The sequence below is a fragment of the Mustelus asterias genome, chromosome 2 (genome assembly GCF_964213995.1).
Source record: "Mustelus asterias chromosome 2, sMusAst1.hap1.1, whole genome shotgun sequence".
NCBI classification, from domain to species: Eukaryota; Metazoa; Chordata; class Chondrichthyes; order Carcharhiniformes; family Triakidae; genus Mustelus; species Mustelus asterias.
This window is the reverse complement of record NC_135802.1, coordinates 4,032,455-4,050,281: the sequence shown is the minus strand read 5'-3', so window position 1 is coordinate 4,050,281 and position 17,827 is coordinate 4,032,455. Positions and strand designations below refer to the sequence as shown.

At 48.6% G+C, this 17,827-nt stretch overlaps 1 protein-coding gene across 4 annotated transcripts in view; it reads right to left on the bottom strand.

The window, feature by feature from the left end:
- The window catches only part of shrprbck1r (sharpin and rbck1 related), a 109,343-nt gene extending 104,411 nt beyond the window's left edge, over positions 1-4,932 (bottom strand). For 2 of the 4 annotated variants that reach the window (XM_078230244.1, XM_078230269.1), the window contains exon 1: positions 4,647-4,931. In XM_078230244.1, coding sequence (XP_078086370.1) covers positions 4,647-4,859 — 213 coding nt within the window. In that variant the 5' untranslated portion in view covers positions 4,860-4,931. Of the gene's footprint in view, positions 1-4,646 lie in introns of all 4 variants that reach the window. The other 2 variants (XM_078230259.1, XM_078230252.1) reach the window with 2 other exon arrangements.
- Positions 4,933-17,827: the final 12,895 nt, after the last annotated feature.

The following is a 17,827-nucleotide window of genomic DNA, read 5'->3' as shown; positions in this document are numbered from 1 at the left end:
GAGGCTGGAATGGAACCCGGACCCCTGGCGCTGTGAGGCAGTGCTAACCACTGTGCCACCCCTTTAATAGCAGTGATGCTTTCGTACTTAAATTTTTTGGTGTCACGGGCATTTAATTGGAAAGGGCAAAGAAATGGAGTACTGAATGGTGGAGCAGGCTCGATGGGTCATATGGTGCACTCATGTTAATACATAGTGTTCTTGTGACCCTCCAACCACATGGAGCATCCTGAGTGTCTACCTTGCGGCCTCGTGCTGTTGCCTCAGTGCCGATCTCGCAACAATGCAGTACTTCCTCGTATTGAGCCGCCACCAATTCAAAGAAGGATTTCAGCTTAAATTCCCTGGGGTTTTTGACCAGGAGGAGTGAGAAGTTCAGGAACATCATCACTATCCAATGATACATTAAACATCTTCAAACCACGATTCCCCGGGGTAGGAAGCGTAAAGGACAACATGCCCCTGTCTACATCAGTGTGGACAAAGTAGAAAGGGTCGAGAGCTTCAGGTTTTAGGTGTCCAGATCACCAACAACCTGTCCTGGTCCCCCCATGCTGACACTATAGTTAAGAAAGCCCACCAATGCCTCTACTTTCTCAGAAGACTAAGGAAATTTGGCATGTCAGCTATGACTCTCACCAGCTTTTACAGATGCATCATAGAAAGCATTATTTCTGGTTGTATCACAGCTTGGTATGGGGCTCCTGCTCTGCCCAAGACTGCAACGAACTACAAAAGATCGTGAATGTAGCCCAATCCATCACACAAACCAGCCTCCCATCCATTGGCTCTGTCTACACTTCCCGCTGCTTCGGCAAAGCAGCCAGCATAATTAAGGACCCCACGCACATTCTCCCTTCCACCTTCTTCCGTCAGGAAAAAAATACAAAAGTCTGAGGTCACGTACCAACCGACTCAAGAACAGCTTCTTCCCTGCTGCTGTCAGACTTTTGAACCTTGTACTAAGTTGATGTTTCTCTACACCATAGCTATGACTGTAACACTACATTCTGCACTCTCTCCTTTCCTTCTCTATGAACGGTATGCTTTGTCTGTATAGTGCGCAAGAAACAATACTTTTCACTGTGTGTTAATACACGTGACAAGGATAAAATCAAAATTCTCCTATGAATATGCTTGTGGTTCTGCTGCAGATCATGGCTCCATCTCTCCTCAGTAAGCACACCGCCCAGCTGAACTGCACCACTCTGCAACTCCAACTGTTACTGCATCAATGGATATCATGGTTTCCTGTCAGAAAAAACAAGCTGAGGAATTTATGAGAAGAATTCCTCTTGTGCAAGGTTACTGAGCGACCCTGTTCCGCATCCGAAACCACAACCAGGAGGTGGAAGTTGAAACAAAAGCGAAAGCTAAGCTTGTTCTCGTGTGGTTCTTCAATGTTGCTTTGTCATGTCTGGTCCAAGAATAAAAGGATGAGGCCATTCAGCCCATTGAGCCTGTGACATCATTTAAATTAGGTAATGGAGGAAGTGCATGTTGATTCCATCTACCTTACCCTGAATATTCCTGCCAAAAGGGCGGCATGGTGGCACAGAGCACCAGGGACCCGGGTTCAATTCCTGGCTTGGGTCACTGTCTGTGCCGGGTCTGCGTGGGTTTCCTCCGGGTGCTCCAGTTTCTTTCCACACTCCAAAAATGTGCGGGTTAGATGGATTGCCCCTTAGTGTCAGGGGGACTAGCTAGGGTAAATGCATGGGGTTATGGGGATAGGGCCTGGGTGGGATTGTGGTCGGTACAGACTCGATGGGCTGAATGGCCTCCTTCTGCACTGTAGGGATTCTATGAAACAAAAATCTATCCAGCTCTGTTTCGACATTTCAAGTGACCACCCGTCAACACCAGCTGATTTTTCAGAAAGAATTAAACTTTTCCATGACCCTGTGTGTATTTGAAGAAGCATTTTCTCAGTCTAGCTAGAATTGTAACGTGATGCCACCTTCTCCCGGACTCTGGTTCCTGCAATAATCGTTTTAACAACACCAGGTTAAAGTCCAACAGGTTTATTTGGTAGCAAATACCATTAGCTTTCGGAGCGCTGCTCCTTCGTCAGGAGACGAAGGAGCAGCGCTCCGAAAGCTAATGGTATTTGCTACCAAATAAACCTGTTGGACTTTAACCTGGTGTTGTTAAAACTGTTACTGTGTTTACCCCAGTCCAACGCCGGCATCTCCACATCCTGCAGTAATGGCCATGCCTCGTCAACATATTGATGTGGGTCCAGACACAGACCACATAAGGACGGCAGATTCCCTTCCCTGAAGGACATGAGTGAAGTGGTCGTGTTTTTAACCACAATCCGGTAATTTCAACCATTAAACTGGCTTGTGGGGATGAAGATTTAACTGCGATTGAGAAGCTGAGCTCCCATCAGCAGTAGACAGCGAGACAGAAAGAACATTTAATTCAAAAGGTAAGATTGTAAACTTTCCAAGAAGCTGGAACTGAGTTTTTGTTCTCCCAAAAGTAATTATTTAAGTATTAGCGACTAGATCAGAAACTCCAAGGCATGTTATGAAGTTAGCATAGACCCCTTTTTTTTTTTGACATTGGTGTGATCATGTTTCACTCCAGGTGTAATTCTGTTAACACACTAGGAAGCTTTTACCAAAACAAACTTTACATAACAATACAGTTTAACTGAAATAAAAAGAATTGGCGTAACTTTTACCAGTTAAAATACTCAACCATGACAAGATTCAAAACTGCAAACCTATCTCTATTGGTTCCAATTTAAGCAATATTCCATATTTCTTCAACACCTGATGAAGGAGCAGCACTCCAAAAGTTCATGATCCCAAATAAACCTATTGGACTTTCATCTGGTGTTGTTAAGACTTCTTACTGTGCCTACCCCAGTCCAACGCCAGCATCTCCACATCAAAATCAGTTAGCAAACAGACTTATGTGCTGATATGCGGGCTGCTAATACGCAAACCTCCAGAACACCTCGAGAGAAAGAGAGAGATGCCCATTTTCGAGCAGGTTCCAGACTTCAATCTCCAGAGAGAGAAGGGCTGCTGCTCCTTTCAAATCCAAGCAGAAACTGCCTGCTTTCTCCCACTGTAAGTATAGCTCCACCCATTAACATGCTCTTGTCAATCAACATAATTAAAGCCCACTATAAAACCCAGGGGACAGCACAAAAATAAACAAAACTGCATTAAGTCAGATTAAAACAAAAACCACAATATCTAGGATCAATTATCCTTCTATATTCTCAGCATGTGGGCTGCCTGGAACAGAGAAATCAGCACCATAATCAGAGCTGAATTATAAAACATTCCATTCACAAGAGACAAAATACAAATGCATATCTTAGAGACACAGTATCATCACAGAAGGTAACCCGCAGAGTTTACGAATCCATGAGGTAAAAACGTTGTGAACTATACATTGAGCAGCAAATATCAGTAACAGGCATAGATATTTTCAATTGCACCCAACAATTGAGGGAGTGCTGCACTGTCAGAGGGTCAGTACTGAGGGAGTGCCGCACTGTCAGAGGGTCAGTACTGAGGGAGTGCCGCACTGTCAGAGGGTCAGTACTGAGGGAGTGCCGCATTGTCAGGGGGTCAGTACTGAGGGAGCGCTGCACTGTCAGAGGATCAGTGCTGAGGGAGTGCCGCACTGTCAGAGGGTCAGTACTGAGGGAGTGCCGCACTGTCAGAGGGTCAGTACTGAGAGTGCCGCACTGTCAGAGGGTCAGTACTGAGGGAGTGCCGCACTGTCAGATGGTCAGTGCTGAGGGAGTGCCGCACTGTCAGATGGTCAGTGCTGAGGGAGTGCCGCACTGTCAGAGGGTCAGTACAGACTGAGTGCCGCACTGTCAGAGGGTCAGTGCTGAGGGAGTGCCGCACTGTCAGAGGATCAGTGCTGAGGGAGTGCCGCACTGTCAGAGGATCAGTACTGAGGGAGTGCCGCACTGTCAGAGGGTCAGTGCTGAGGGAGTGCTGCACTGTCAGAGGGTCAGAACTGAGGGAGTGCAGCACTGTCAGATGGTCAGAACTGAGGGAGTGCTGCACTGTCAGAGGATCAGTACTGAGGGAGTGCTGCACTGTCAGAGGATCAGTGCTGAGGGAGTGCTGCACTGTCAGAGGGTCAGTGCTGAGGGAGTGCCGCACTGTCAGAGGATCAGTACTGAGGGAGTGCTGCACTGTCAGAGGATCAGTGCTGAGGGAGTGCTGCACTGTCAGAGGGTCAGTACTGAGGGAGTGCCGCACTGTCAGAGGGTCAGTACTGAGGGAGTTCCGCACTGTCAGAGGGTCAGTACTGAGGGAGTGCCGCACTGTCAGAGGGTCAGTACTGAGGGAGTGCCGCACTGTCAGAGGGTCAGTACTGAGGGAGTGCCGCACTGTCAGAGGGTCAGTACTGAGGGAGTGCCGCACTGTCAGAGGGTCAGTACTGAGGGAGTGCTGCACTGTCAGAAGGTCAGTGCTGAGGGAGTGCTGCACTGTCAGAGGGTCAGTGCTGAGGGAGTGCCGCACTGTCAGAGGGTCAGTGCTGAGGGAGTGCCGCACTGTCAGAGGATCAGTACTGAGGGAGTGCTGCACTGTCAGAGGATCAGTGCTGAGGGAGTGCCGCACTGTCGGAGGTTTCCAGTCGGTGTGGAGCGGGGTTCTCACCAGGCTCTTCCCCAGCAGGGTGTCGGTGTAGCGGACTCCCAGCCGGAACTCCCCGGGCCGCTCCATACTCAGCTGCAGGCGGAGCGCCGAGTGCTCCCCGCCGGCCGCCGCCGCTTCGGGGCCTCCGCCCGCTCCCTCCGACACCCGACACGACATCAGCACCGTGACCTGCTGAGGGGCCAGCCCAAGGCCCCGCGCCTCGCTCGCCGCCATCCCGCGGAGCAGCGCCAGGCGGACTGCTATCGCTGTGATCCCCTCTCACTGGGATCTGCGCACCTCACCCAGAGACCGGGCGGCCAACAGGCTCCACACAGAGGTTCCTACCCCCAGCTCAGTGTCTGGCATATCCCAGCACCTGGGCATGAAACTCAATCATTGTCAACACCTTAAATCAGTCCTCTGAAAATATAACTCTGCTTGGTTTAATTGCATTATGGTACTATTGTGGAACAGGACCAATAATCTGTACAATCTAGGCAAATCCAAATCCCTGCAGGCCATGATATCAAAGCAAAATGCTGCAAATCTGAAATGGAATATGTGTTCAATACACAGCAGGTCTGGAAAGAAATAGGAAATGATGTGGAGATGCCGGCGTTGGACTGGGGTAAACACAGTAAGAAGTTTAACAACACCAGGTTAAAGTCCAACAGGTCTGTTGGACTTTAACCTGGTGTTGTTAAACTTCTTACCAAGAAATAGGAAAACCAGAATTGATGTTTCAAGTTTTCTCAGTTCTGTTTTGATATTGCGAGGCCACTGATCCAGTATTTCCAGCATGTTACAATCTCCAAGAAGAACCTAATATCTTTACACGACAGTAAGAAGTCTCACAACACCAGGTTAAAGTCCAACAGGTTTATTTGGTAGCACAAGCCACAAGCTTTCGGAGCGCTGCCCCTTCATCAGGTGAGTGGAGAGTTGTGTTCACAAACAGGGCACATATAGACACAGACTCAATTACAAGATAATGGTTGGAATGTGAGTCTTTGTAGAAACTTGATGTCTGTGTCAATATGCGCAACCTTCTAGGAGACCCTCCACTTTGGGCCGGCAGTTTGCGGTGTCAGTGGTATTGTATGTATCTTGTAATTGAATCTGTGTCTATGTATGCCTTGTTTGTGAACCCAGCTCTCCACTCACCTGATGAAGGGGCAGCGCTCTGAAAGCTCGTGCTACCAAATAAACCTGTTGGACTCTAACCTGGTGTTGTGAGACTACTTACTGTGCCTACCCAATCCAACATCGGCACCTCCACATCATCTTTTAAAAAGCAATTTGAAGTTACTTTAGTTGAAAGGATGACTTCAGCAATTCAAGTTTCAAAAACTCTCACTGCATCAAATAACTTATTAAAGAACAATATCTACTAAATACAATTTTTTTCTTGTGGGCAATTTATACTTCGTAGAGCAACAAAGCTGGTGAAGGGACATCCAGACTCGAAACGTTGGCTCTATTCTCTCTCCATAGATGCTGTCAGGCCAGCTGAGATTTTCCAGCATTTTCTGTTTTTGTTTCAGATTCAAGCATCTGCAATATTTTGCGTTTATCTTATACTTTAAACTGCGGCCTTGTAACTTGTCACACATTGCACTCTCCATGGAGTTACATTTCATGTAGGAAATAGTTCATTGTTGCTCCCAGTTACCAACAAAGCTTTTCCTTTTAGTTTTCCCAGGTTACTTCACATCGCTGAACTACCTCTCACTCAGAGGATCATCCTGTTGATTACTTCCTCTAGCTCCGAGCTAGGCAAATATTTTGGTCCTTTTTACTCTTCACAGACTCAAGTTTTCAAATAGAGTGAGTTTCCACCCACGTTCTACACACGGAGTGGTAAAGTCAGCATTTTCCCTGCTTATCTGACAGTGCGGAACTCCCTCAGTACCGACCCTCTGACGGTGCAGCTCTCCCTCAGTACTGACCCTCTGACAGTGCGGCACTCCCTCAGCACTGACCCTCTGACAGTGCAGCACTCCCTCAGCACTGACCCTCTGACAGTGCGACACTCCCTCAGTACTGACCCTCTGACAGTGCGGCACTCCCTCAGCACTGACCCTCTGACAGTGCAGCACTCCCTCAGTACTGACCCTCTGACAGTGTGGCACTCCCTCAGTACTGACCCTCTGACATTGCGGCACTCCCTCAGCACTGACCCTCTGACAGTGCGGCACTCCCTCAGTACTGACCCTCTGACATTGCGGCACTCCCTCAGTACTGACCCTCTGACATTGCGGCACTCCCTCAGCACTGACCCTCTGACAGTGCGGCACTCCCTCAGTACTGACCCTCTGACATTGCGGCACTCCCTCAGTACTCACCCTCTAACAGTGCGGCACTCCCTCAGTACTGACCCTCTGACTATGCGGCACTCCCTCAGTACTGACTCTCTGACAGTGCGGCACTCCCTCAGTACTGACCCTCTGACATTGCGGCACTCCCTCAGTACTGACCCTCTGACAGTGCAACACTCCCTCAGTACTGACCCTCTGACAGTGCAGCTCTCCCTCAGTACCGACCCTCTGACAGTGCAGCTCTCTCTCAGCACTGACCCTCTGACAGTGCAACACTCCCTCAGTACTGACCCTGTGACAGTGCAGCACTCCCTCAGTACTGACCCTCTGACAGTGCGGCACTCCCTCAGAACTGACCCTCTGACAGTGCGGCACTCAGTACCGACCCTCTGACAGTGCAGCTCTCAGTACTGACCTTCTGACAGTGCAACACTCCCTCAGTACTGACCCTCTGACAGTGCGGCACTCCCTCAGTACTGACCCTCTGACAGTGCAGCACTCCCTCAGTACTGACCCTCTGACAGTGCGGCACTCCCTCAGTACTGACCCTCTGACAGTGCAGCACTCCCTCAGTACTGACCCTCTGACAGTGCAGCACTCCCTCAGTACTGACCCTCTGACAGTGCGGTACTCCCTCAGCACTGACCCTCTGACAGTGCAGCACTCACTCAGTACTGACCCTCTGACAGTGCAGCACTCCCTCAGCACTGACCCTCTGACAGTGCGGCACTCAGTACCGGCCCTCTGACAGTGCAGCTCTCTCTCAGCACTGACCCTCTGACAGTGCGGCACTCCCTCAGCACTGACCCTCTGACAGTGCAGCTCTCTCTCAGCACTGACCCTCTGACAGTGCGGCACTCCCTCAGTACTGACCCTCTGACAGTGCAGCACTCCCTCAGTACTGACCCTCTGACAGTGCGGCACTCCCTCAGTACTGACCCTCTGACAGTGCAGCACTCCCTCAGTACTGACCCTCTGACAGTGCAGCACTCCCTCAGTACTGACCCTCTGACAGTGCGGCACTCCCTCAGCACTGACCCTCTGACAGTGCAGCACTCACTCAGTACTGACCCTCTGACAGTGCAGCACTCCCTCAGCACTGACCCTCTGACAGTGCGGCACTCAGTACCGACCCTCTGACAGTGCAGCTCTCTCTCAGCACTGACGCTCTGACAGTGCGGCACTCCCTCAGCACTGACCCTCTGACAGTGCGGCACTCCCTCAGTACTGACCCTCTGACAGTGCGGCACTCCCTCAGTACTGACCCTCTGACATTGCGGTACTCCCTCAGTACTCACCCTCTGACAGTGCAGCACTCTCTCAGTACTGACTCTCTGACAGTGCAGCACCCCCTCAATAATGACCTTGTGACAATGCGGAACTCCCTCAGTACCGACCCTCTGACAGTGCGGCACTCCTTCAGTACTGACCCTCTGACAGTGTGGCACACTCTCAGTACTGACCCTCTGACAGTGCGGCACACTCTCAGTACTGACCCTCTGACAGTGTGGCACACTCTCAGTACTGACCCTCTGACAGTGCGGCACTCCCTCAGCACCGACCCTCTGACAGTGCAGCACTCACTCAGTACTGACCCTCTGACAGTGCAGCACTCCCTCAGTACTGACCCTCTGACAGTGCGGCACTCCGTACTGACCCTCTGACAGTGCGGCACTCCCTCAGTACTGACCCTCTGACAGTGCAGCACTCCCTCAGCACTGACCCTCTGACAGTGCGACACTCCCTCAGTACTGACCCTCTGACAGTGCGGCACTCCCTCAGCACTTACCCTCTGACAGTGCGACACACCCTCAGTACTGACCCTCTGACAGTGCGGCACTCCCTCAGTACTGACTCTCTGACAGTGCGGCATTCCCTCAGTACTGACCCTCTGACAGTGCAGCACTCCCTCAGCACCGACCCTCTGACAGTGCGACACTCCCTCAGCACTGACCCTCTGACAGTGCGGCACTCCCTCAGCGCTGACCTCTGACAGTGCGGCACTCCCTCAGTACTGACCCTCTGACAGTGCAGCACTCCCTCAGTACTGACCCTCTGACAGTGCAGCACCCCCTCAGTACTGACCCTCTGACAGTGCGGCATTCCCTCAGTACTGACCCTCTGACAGTGCAGCACTCCCTCAGCACCGACCCTCTGACAGTGCGACACTCCCTCAGCACTTACCCTCTGACAGTGCGACACTCCCTCAGTACTGACCCTCTGACAGTGCAGCACTCCCTCAGTACTGACCCTCTGACAGTGCGACACTCCCTCAGTACTGACCCTCTGACAGTGCGGCACTCCCTCAGCACTGACCATCTGACAGTGCGGCACTCCCTCAGTACTGACCCTCTGACAGTGCGGCACTCCCTCAGTACTGACCCTCTGACAGTGCGGCACTCCCTCAGTACTGACCCTCTGACAGTGCGACACTCCCTCAGTACTGACCCTCTGACAGTGCGACACTCCCTCAGTACTGACCCTCTGACAGTGCAGCACTCCCTCAGCACTTACCCTCTGACAATCTGACTGACTCTAATCTTTACTCTCTTCCTTTCAGTTGGCTGCGACCACATGAGATAAAACCTGCAACTGTTTCCTGTCTGTGATACATCTGGATATAGGGAAGCCTGAAACCTGATTTCAAAATGGTTTCCTCTCTCTTCTTCATGCCAATGGGAAACATATTAACTGATATATGATGGGAAACGCATGATGATAAGTTCTCTTTCATCTTAATTTCCTTTCATCTTAAAAGTAAAGGTATAATTTACAGCACAGTTGTTCACAATGTGATATTTGTAACAGTTTGCTGGACTCCGGGAGACCAATGGACTTCTTATTGTAAATTAGAAATAGCTGTCATCGTCCCCAGCGAGTGTAGGCCTAAACTGTTCAATCTCTCTTTATAAGAGAAGTCATTCATCCCTGGAATCAACCTCGTGAATATTCTCTGAACTGCCTCCAATGCAGTTATATCCTTCCTTAAGTAAAGGGAAGTAAACTGCACGCAGTTCTCCAGATGTGGTCTCACCAATGCCTTATACAGTTGCAACAGCACCTCCCTACTTTTATACTTATACTCTATTTCATGAGCAATAAATGCCAAAATTCCAGTTGCCTTCCTTATTCCCTGCTGTACCTGTGTACTAATTTTCTGCAACTCATGCACAAGGTCACCCAGATCCCTCTGAACGGGAGCACTTTAATGTTTCTCTCCATTTAGAGAATAAGTTGCCTGTTTATTTCTCTGACCAAAATGGATAACCTCACACTTATCCACGTTAAATTCCATCTGCCAAATTTTGGCCCACTCACCTAACCTATCCATATCCATTTGTAAATTTCTCTAAAATTTACTATCCCAACTATTTTAGTGTCATCTCCATATTTGGCTGTTTTTCAAGTCTATCCTTGCATGCAACTCATTAATATAGATTGTAAATAATTGGGGCCCAAGGACTGAACATATGCCACCCACGAGTTACACCTTGCCAACCAGAAAAAGACCCATTTATCCTGACTCTCTGCCTTCTGTCAATTAGCCAGTCTTCTATCCAAACTAATACATTCCAGCCAACCCTGTGGAATCTTACCTTGTGTATTATCTTTTTGTGTGGCACCTTACCAAATGCTTTCTGGAAGTCCAGATATACTACATCTACGGAATCCCCATTATCCACCTTGTTTGTTACAACTTTGAAGAATTTTAGCAAATTAGTCAAACATGATTTACCCTTCAAAATGTCATGCTGAGTTTGATGGATTGCGTTTTGACTTTCCAAGGGCTTTGAATATAAAATTATCAGAGGCATAGATAGAGTAGATCGTAAGCATCTTTCCCCATGGCAGAGGTGTCTAAGACCAGAGGGCATAGGTTTCAGGTGAGGAGTAAATGGTTCAGAGGGGATCTAAGGAAAACATTTTTCACCCAGCGAGTGGTGGAAATATGGAAGGGTGGTAGGGGTAGGTGCTCCGCAACATTTAAGAAGCATCTGAATGATGCCAAGGCATAGCAGGCCATGGACCAAATACTGGTAAATGCATTTAGTATAGATTCCTATTTGATGATTGGCATTAATATGGTGGGCTGAAGGGCCTGTTTCTGTGCGGTATGACTCTATGAGCGGGCTTTTTGGGCTGCGCTCGCCCCAAGGCTGGAAAATCCCACCTGAGGTCAACACATTTGCATGCACCTTCCCCCTCCACCCGCCGCCCCCCCCCCCACCCTCCCTCTCCCCCCCCCCCCCCCCCCCCCCACCACAATTCCTGTGGTGGGCGGGATGGAAAATTCTGCCCTATGACTCTATGACAATCATGAGAACATTAAAACCAAGATGTGGCTTGACTGGGAGTCAAGTAAGTCAACACGGGGCGGCATGGTGGCACAGTGGTTAGCACTGCTGCCTCACAGCACCAGGGACCTGGGTTCAATTCCAGCCTCGGGTCACTGTCTGTGTGGAGTTTGTACATTCTCCCCGTGTCTGCGTGGGTTTCCTCCTACAGTCCAAAGATGTGTGGGTTAGGTGGATTGGCCATGCTAAATTGCCCCTTAGTGTCGGGGGACTAGTTAGGGTAAATGCATGGGGTTATGGGGATAGGGCCTGGGTGGGATTGTGATCGGTGCAGACTTGATGGGCCGAATAGTCCCTTCTGCCCTGTAGGTTTCTATGATTCAATGAACATGCACAGGGGGAGTGGGACTTGCTGCAAGGCACGACAGGAGCAGTAAAATTTTAGATGACTTCAAGTTTATGAAGGTTACAGTTCAGTCAGGAGTGGGTTAGAATAAGAACAGAAAGTGAATCAAACGGACTCGAAACATTAACTCTGTTTCTTTCTCCACACATGCTGCCAAAGCAGCTGAGTTGTTGCAGCATTTTCTGTTTTTATCTCTAATCTCCAGTATCTGTAGGATCTTGTCTTTAATCTACTGCATTAGAATTTTCAACGCAAGAGGTAATGAGGTAATAATCTGCAATCTCTACCAACTAGAGGGACAAGGGCAGCAGACACTTTCGGCTGTTCCTTCACTGTCGCTGGGTCCAATCTGGAGCTCCCGACCAAACAGCACTGTACCTACACCGCATGGACTGTATTGCAATTACACGGGGGCACAGGTTCAAGGTGAGAGGGGGAATGTTTCTAAGGGAGATGTGCGGGGGAGGTTTCTCACACAGAGAGTGGTGGGTGCCTGGAAGGCGCTGCCAGAGGAGGTGGTGGAAGCAGGCACATTAGCAACATTTAAGAGACATCTGGAAGGGTGCATGAATAGGGAGCGAATAGAGGGATACGGACCGAGTAAGGACAGAAGGATTTTTTTTTTAGTTTAGTTCGTGCATCATGATTGGCACAGGGTTGGAGGGCCGAAGAGCCTGTTCCTGTGCTGTACTTTGCTTTGTTCTTTGTAACAGTTCAAGAAGGCAGCTCACCACCTACAGCGCAGAAGGGACTATTCTGCCCATCGAGTCTGCACCGACCACAATCCTACCCAGGCCCTATCCCCGTAACCCCATGCATTTACCCTAACTAGTCCCCTTGACACTAAGGGGCAATTTAGCATGGCCAATCCACCTAACCCGCACATCTTTGAACTGTGGGAGGAACCCCACGCAGACACGGGGAGAATGTACAAACTCCACACAGACAGTGACCCGAGGCTGGAATCGAACCCGGGTCCCTGGCGCTGTGAGGCAGCAGTGCTAACCACTGTGTCACCGTGCTGCCCGTGTTGACTTACTTGACTCCCAGTCAATTAGGCAATTAGGAATGGGCAATAAATACTGGTCTAGCCAGCGATGCCCACAACTTGTGAACAAATAAACGCCTCTACTTTCTCAGAAGATGAAGGAAATTTGGCATGTCAGCTACAACTCTCACCAACATTTACAGATGCACCATAGAAAGCATTCTTTCTGGATGTATCACAGCTTGGTATGGCTCCTGCTCTGCCCAAGACCGCAAGGAACTACAAAAGGTTGTGAATGTAGCCCAATCCATCACGCAAACCAGCCTCCCATCCATTGACTCTGTCTACACTTCCCGCTGCCTCGGAAAAGCAGCCAGCATAATTGAGGACCCCACGCACCCCGGACATTCTCTCTTCCACCTTCTTCCTTCGGGAAAAAAGTATAAAAGTCTGAGGTCACGTACCAACCGACTCAAGAACAGCTTCTTCCCTGCTGTGGTCAGACTTTTGAATGGACCTACCTCGCATTAAGTTGATCTTTCTCTACACCCTAGCTATGACTGTAACACTACATTCTGCACACTCTTGTTTCCTTCTCTATGCACGGTATGTTTTGTCTGTATAGCGTGCAAGAAACAATACTTTTCATTGTATACTAATACACGTGACAATAATAAATCAAATCAAATCAAATTAAAATTATAAAACGCTTGGGGTGAAGCATTGCATGATCCCGTTAAAAGGTGGTGCTTTTTCTGTGCTTAGAGATTTAAAAATGCAAGTACACAGAGAGCCCAAACTGAAACATTTGTAATGAAAGGCCAAGCAGCAGTGTTACCAAGACAACAGGCTTTTGAATTTAGCCAATCAATTTGAATCAGGCACTTAGATACCACAAACCTATTAAATTTAAATCTGATGGTTTTGACAACATAGGACCAATCCTACTGTGGGAAATATTGATATGTCACCACAGGTATAAAAAAAAGGGGGCAGTGGGACAAAAAGGAAGAGCAACTTCCACCTGCCAGAGATAACAGCTCTCAACTCGAGAGAGAGAGAGAATCGCTGGCTCTCATAGCTTCATCTATGTCTTAGATAAGCACCATCGAGATAGCAAAGGTCCCAAAGAAGAAATAAGTACCAGACAGAAGAATCAACAGAGAAGGCCCAGAATATTCCAGAAGACACAAAACCTGGTTGTAATTTTGAGAGTGACTAAATTCTATTTTTGTTAATAAGTGGGAATTGTATTTATTTGAACAGTGTACCATTAGAATCTTGTTTTATTTGGGAATAGTTAATAGTTAGAAGGGATTTATTCGGTTTGTTAATAGTTTAGTTAATTTGTTCACTGTTAGTTAGATAAATAAATTGTGTTGATTTTAGAGTGAGTGTCAGGGATTTATTTTTAACCACTAGAAGTTGCTGAAGAGCAGGTCACACCACTTCACACACACCTTTTACAGATTATAGGGCGAGGTACTCCTCTTTGGGGGTTTTGGTGTTAGTTCTCCGAGGGGTGATCAACCTTCGCTTTATAACAATTATAATTGGTACTGTTACTCTAATCACTCGGTCAGCAGCTGAGCCACGAGGTGAGGTCGCTTCCTGAGGTTTGAATCCTCCCTAATGTTGGGTAAGCAGATTTCAGTTATGCCTGGTTCCTGCCCCTGGTGACCATCCAGCAGTCGCAGTTATGATTGGATGGCAGGCGTGAATGGGAACAACTGTGATGCCTCCCCCTCCCAAAGTCAAGGAGGTTACAGACACTGTTAACGGTCACATGTAAACAGTGTACAGGTGGACAGGTCAACAGCTGTTCCCATCGAAAGTTTTGGGCGTCACGGTGGCACAGTGATTAGCACTGCTGCCTCACAGCGCCAGGGACCTGGGTTCAATTCCGGCCTTGGGTCACTGTCTGTGTGGAGTCTGCATGTTCTCCCCGTGTCTGCATGGGTTTCGTCCGGGTGCTCTGGTTTCCTCCCACAGTCCAATGATGTGCGGGTTGATTGGCAATGCTTAAATTGACCCTAGTGTCAGGGGGACCAGCAGGGTTAATATGTGGGGTTACAGGAGTAGGGCCTGGGTGGGATTATGGTTGGTATAGACTCGATAGGCCGAATGGCCTCCTTCTGTACTGTAGGGAATCTATGATTCTATAAAGTTTATTTATTAGTCACAAGTAAGGCTTACATTAACACTGCAATGAAGTTACTGTGAAATTCTCTCAGTTGCCACACTTGTTCGGGTCAATGCACCTAACCAGCACGTCTTTCAGAATGTGGGAGGAAACCGGAGCACCCGAAGGAAACCCACGCAGACACGGGGAGAATGTGAAAACTCCACACAGACAGTGACCCAAGCTGGGAATCGAACCCGGGTCCCTGGCGCTGTGAGGCATGAGGACGGCCTCAACCGGGATCTTGGGTTCATGTCACACTATCTGTAACCCCCACAACTTGCCTGGGCTTGCAAAATCTCACGAACTGTCCTGGCTGGAGACAATACACATCTCTTTAACCTGTGCTTAACACTCTCTCCACTCGCATTGTCTATACCTGTAAAGACTTGATTACCTGTAAAGACTCGCATTCCAACCATTATCTTGTAAATTGAGTTTGTGTCTTTATATGCCCTGTTTGTGAACACAAGTCCTCACTCACCTGATGAAGGGGCAGCGCTCCGAAAGCTTGTGCTGCCAAATAAACCTTTTGGACTTTAACCTGGTGTTGTGAGACTTCTTATTGCGTTGTGAGGCAGCAGTGCTAACCACTGTGCCACTGTGTCGCCCGCAATTAGTCAAGGAGAGAAGGATGAGGGGAATGAAAGAAAGAGGAGAAAAAGGTAAACCAAGAAGAGAAGGGGAAGGTGAGCAGAAAGATATTTCTCTGTGCTGTGATCACAATCTTTCTGACCTAGGCATTGTCGTCACTATGGTCAGAGATCCACTGAACCTTCTGTTAGCTCCAGTTTGAAACATATGATAAGAAACACTTCTACCAATGAGGAAACAATGAGTAATTGAACCATTTCCTACTCCACATCATTCATTTCACAGAACCGCCAAGATCCTCATCTTCCTCAGTCTGTACTTTCAGCTCCACTGCTTTGAAAAGGAAGTTCGCTATTAACTCATCTGCACTTCCTCATTTACTTTGTATTCTCTATTAACTTGTTCAACTAGGAATGACAATGACTTTTATTTACATAGGGCCTTTTAATGTTTTCAAGCACTAGGGGGTTAGGCAGCAATCTAGTGGTAATCAGAGCCCCAAGCTAATGGGGACACAGGTTCAAATCCCACCACGGCAGCTGGTGAATTTAAATTCAATTCAAAGATCTGGATGGGCGTCACGATGGCACAGTGGTTAGCACTGCTGCCTCACAGTGCCACAGACCCGGGTTTAATTCTGGCCTTGGGTCACTGTCTGTGTGGAGTCTGCACGTTCTCCCCGTGTCTGCGAGAGTTTCCTCCGGGTGCTCCAGTTTCCTCCCACACTCCAAAGATGAATTGGCCATGCTAAATTGCCCCTTAGTGAAAGGGAATTAACAGGGTAAATATGTGGGGTTACGGGGATAGGGCCTGGGTAGGATTGCTGTTGGTGAAGGCTCGATGGACTGAATGGTCACCTTCTGCACTGTAGGGATTGTATGATTCTCTGGAATATAACCTCAGCAATGGTGACTATGTTTAAGTTTATTTATTAGTATCACAAGTAAGGCTCACATTTACATTGCATTGACGTTACTGTGAAAATCCTCTAGTCGCCACACTCCGGTGCCTGTTCAGGTACACTGAGGGAGAATTTAACATGGCCAATGCACCTAACCAGCACGACTTTCGGACTGTGGGAGGAAACCGGAGCACCCAGAGGAAACCCACACAGACATGGGGAGAACGTGCAGACTCCACACAGACAGTGACCCAAGCCGGGAATTGAACCCGGGTCCCTGGTGCTGTGAGGCAGCAGTGCCAACCACTGTGCCAACGTGCCACCCTGGCATATATGAAACTATCATCGACTGCTGTAAAAACCCATCTGGTTCACTGATGTCCTTTAGTGAAGGAAATCTGCCATCCTTACCTGGTCTGGCCTACACGTGACTCCAGAGCCACAGCAATGTGGTTGACTCTTAACTGTCCTCTGGAATGGCCAATCAAGCCACTCAGTTCAATTAGGGATGGGAAATAAATGCTGGTGCAGCCAACGATGCCCACATCCCAGGAATGAATAAAAGAATTGATGGTAATGTCACTGTACAGGTAATCCACAGGTCCAGACAATAAAGGTCCCAGAGCACCTCGTGGAAGTGACTTCCAGATGAAATCTGACACTCAGCTACACAAGGAGCTGTTTGAACAGATGACCGAAAGCTGGGTCAAAGAGTAGATTATAAGGAGCCTTAAAGGAGGAGAGGTTTTATTTGATTTGATTTATTATTGTCATATGTATTGGGATACAATGAAAAGTATTGTTTCTTGCACGCTATACACACAAAGCATACTTTACATTTAACACCATTATTCCTAGTGACTCATCTCCAAACTTTGTGACCAGGGCCTCGGCTCCTCCCTCTGCAGCTGGATCCTAGACTTCCTAACCCACAGACCACAATCAATAAGGATAGACAACAACACCTCCTCGACGATCATCCCCACAAGTCTGTGTTCTCAGCCCCGACTATACTCTTTATACACCTATGACTGCGTGGCCAAATTCCCTCTGACTCGATTTTCAAGTTTGCTGATGACACCACCGTAGTGGGTCGGATCTCAAACAATGATGAGACAGAGTACAGGAATGAGAGAGAGAATCTGGTGAACTGGTGCGGCAACAATAATCTCTCCCTCAATGTCAACCAAACGAAGGAGATTGTCATCGACTTCAGGAAGCATAAAGGAGAACATGCCCCTGTCTACATCAACAGGGACGAAGTAGGAAGGGTCGAGAGCTTCAGGTTTTTAAGTATCCAGATCACCAACAACCTACATAAGAACATAAGAACATAAGAAATAGGAGCGGGAGTAGGCCATCTAGCCCCTCGAGCCTGCCCCGCCATTCAATAAGATCATGGCTGATCTGACGTGGATCAGTACCACTTACCCGCCTGATCCCCATAACCCTTAATTCCCTTACCGCTCAGGAATCCATCCATCCGCGCTTTAAACATATTCAGCGAGGTAGCCTCCA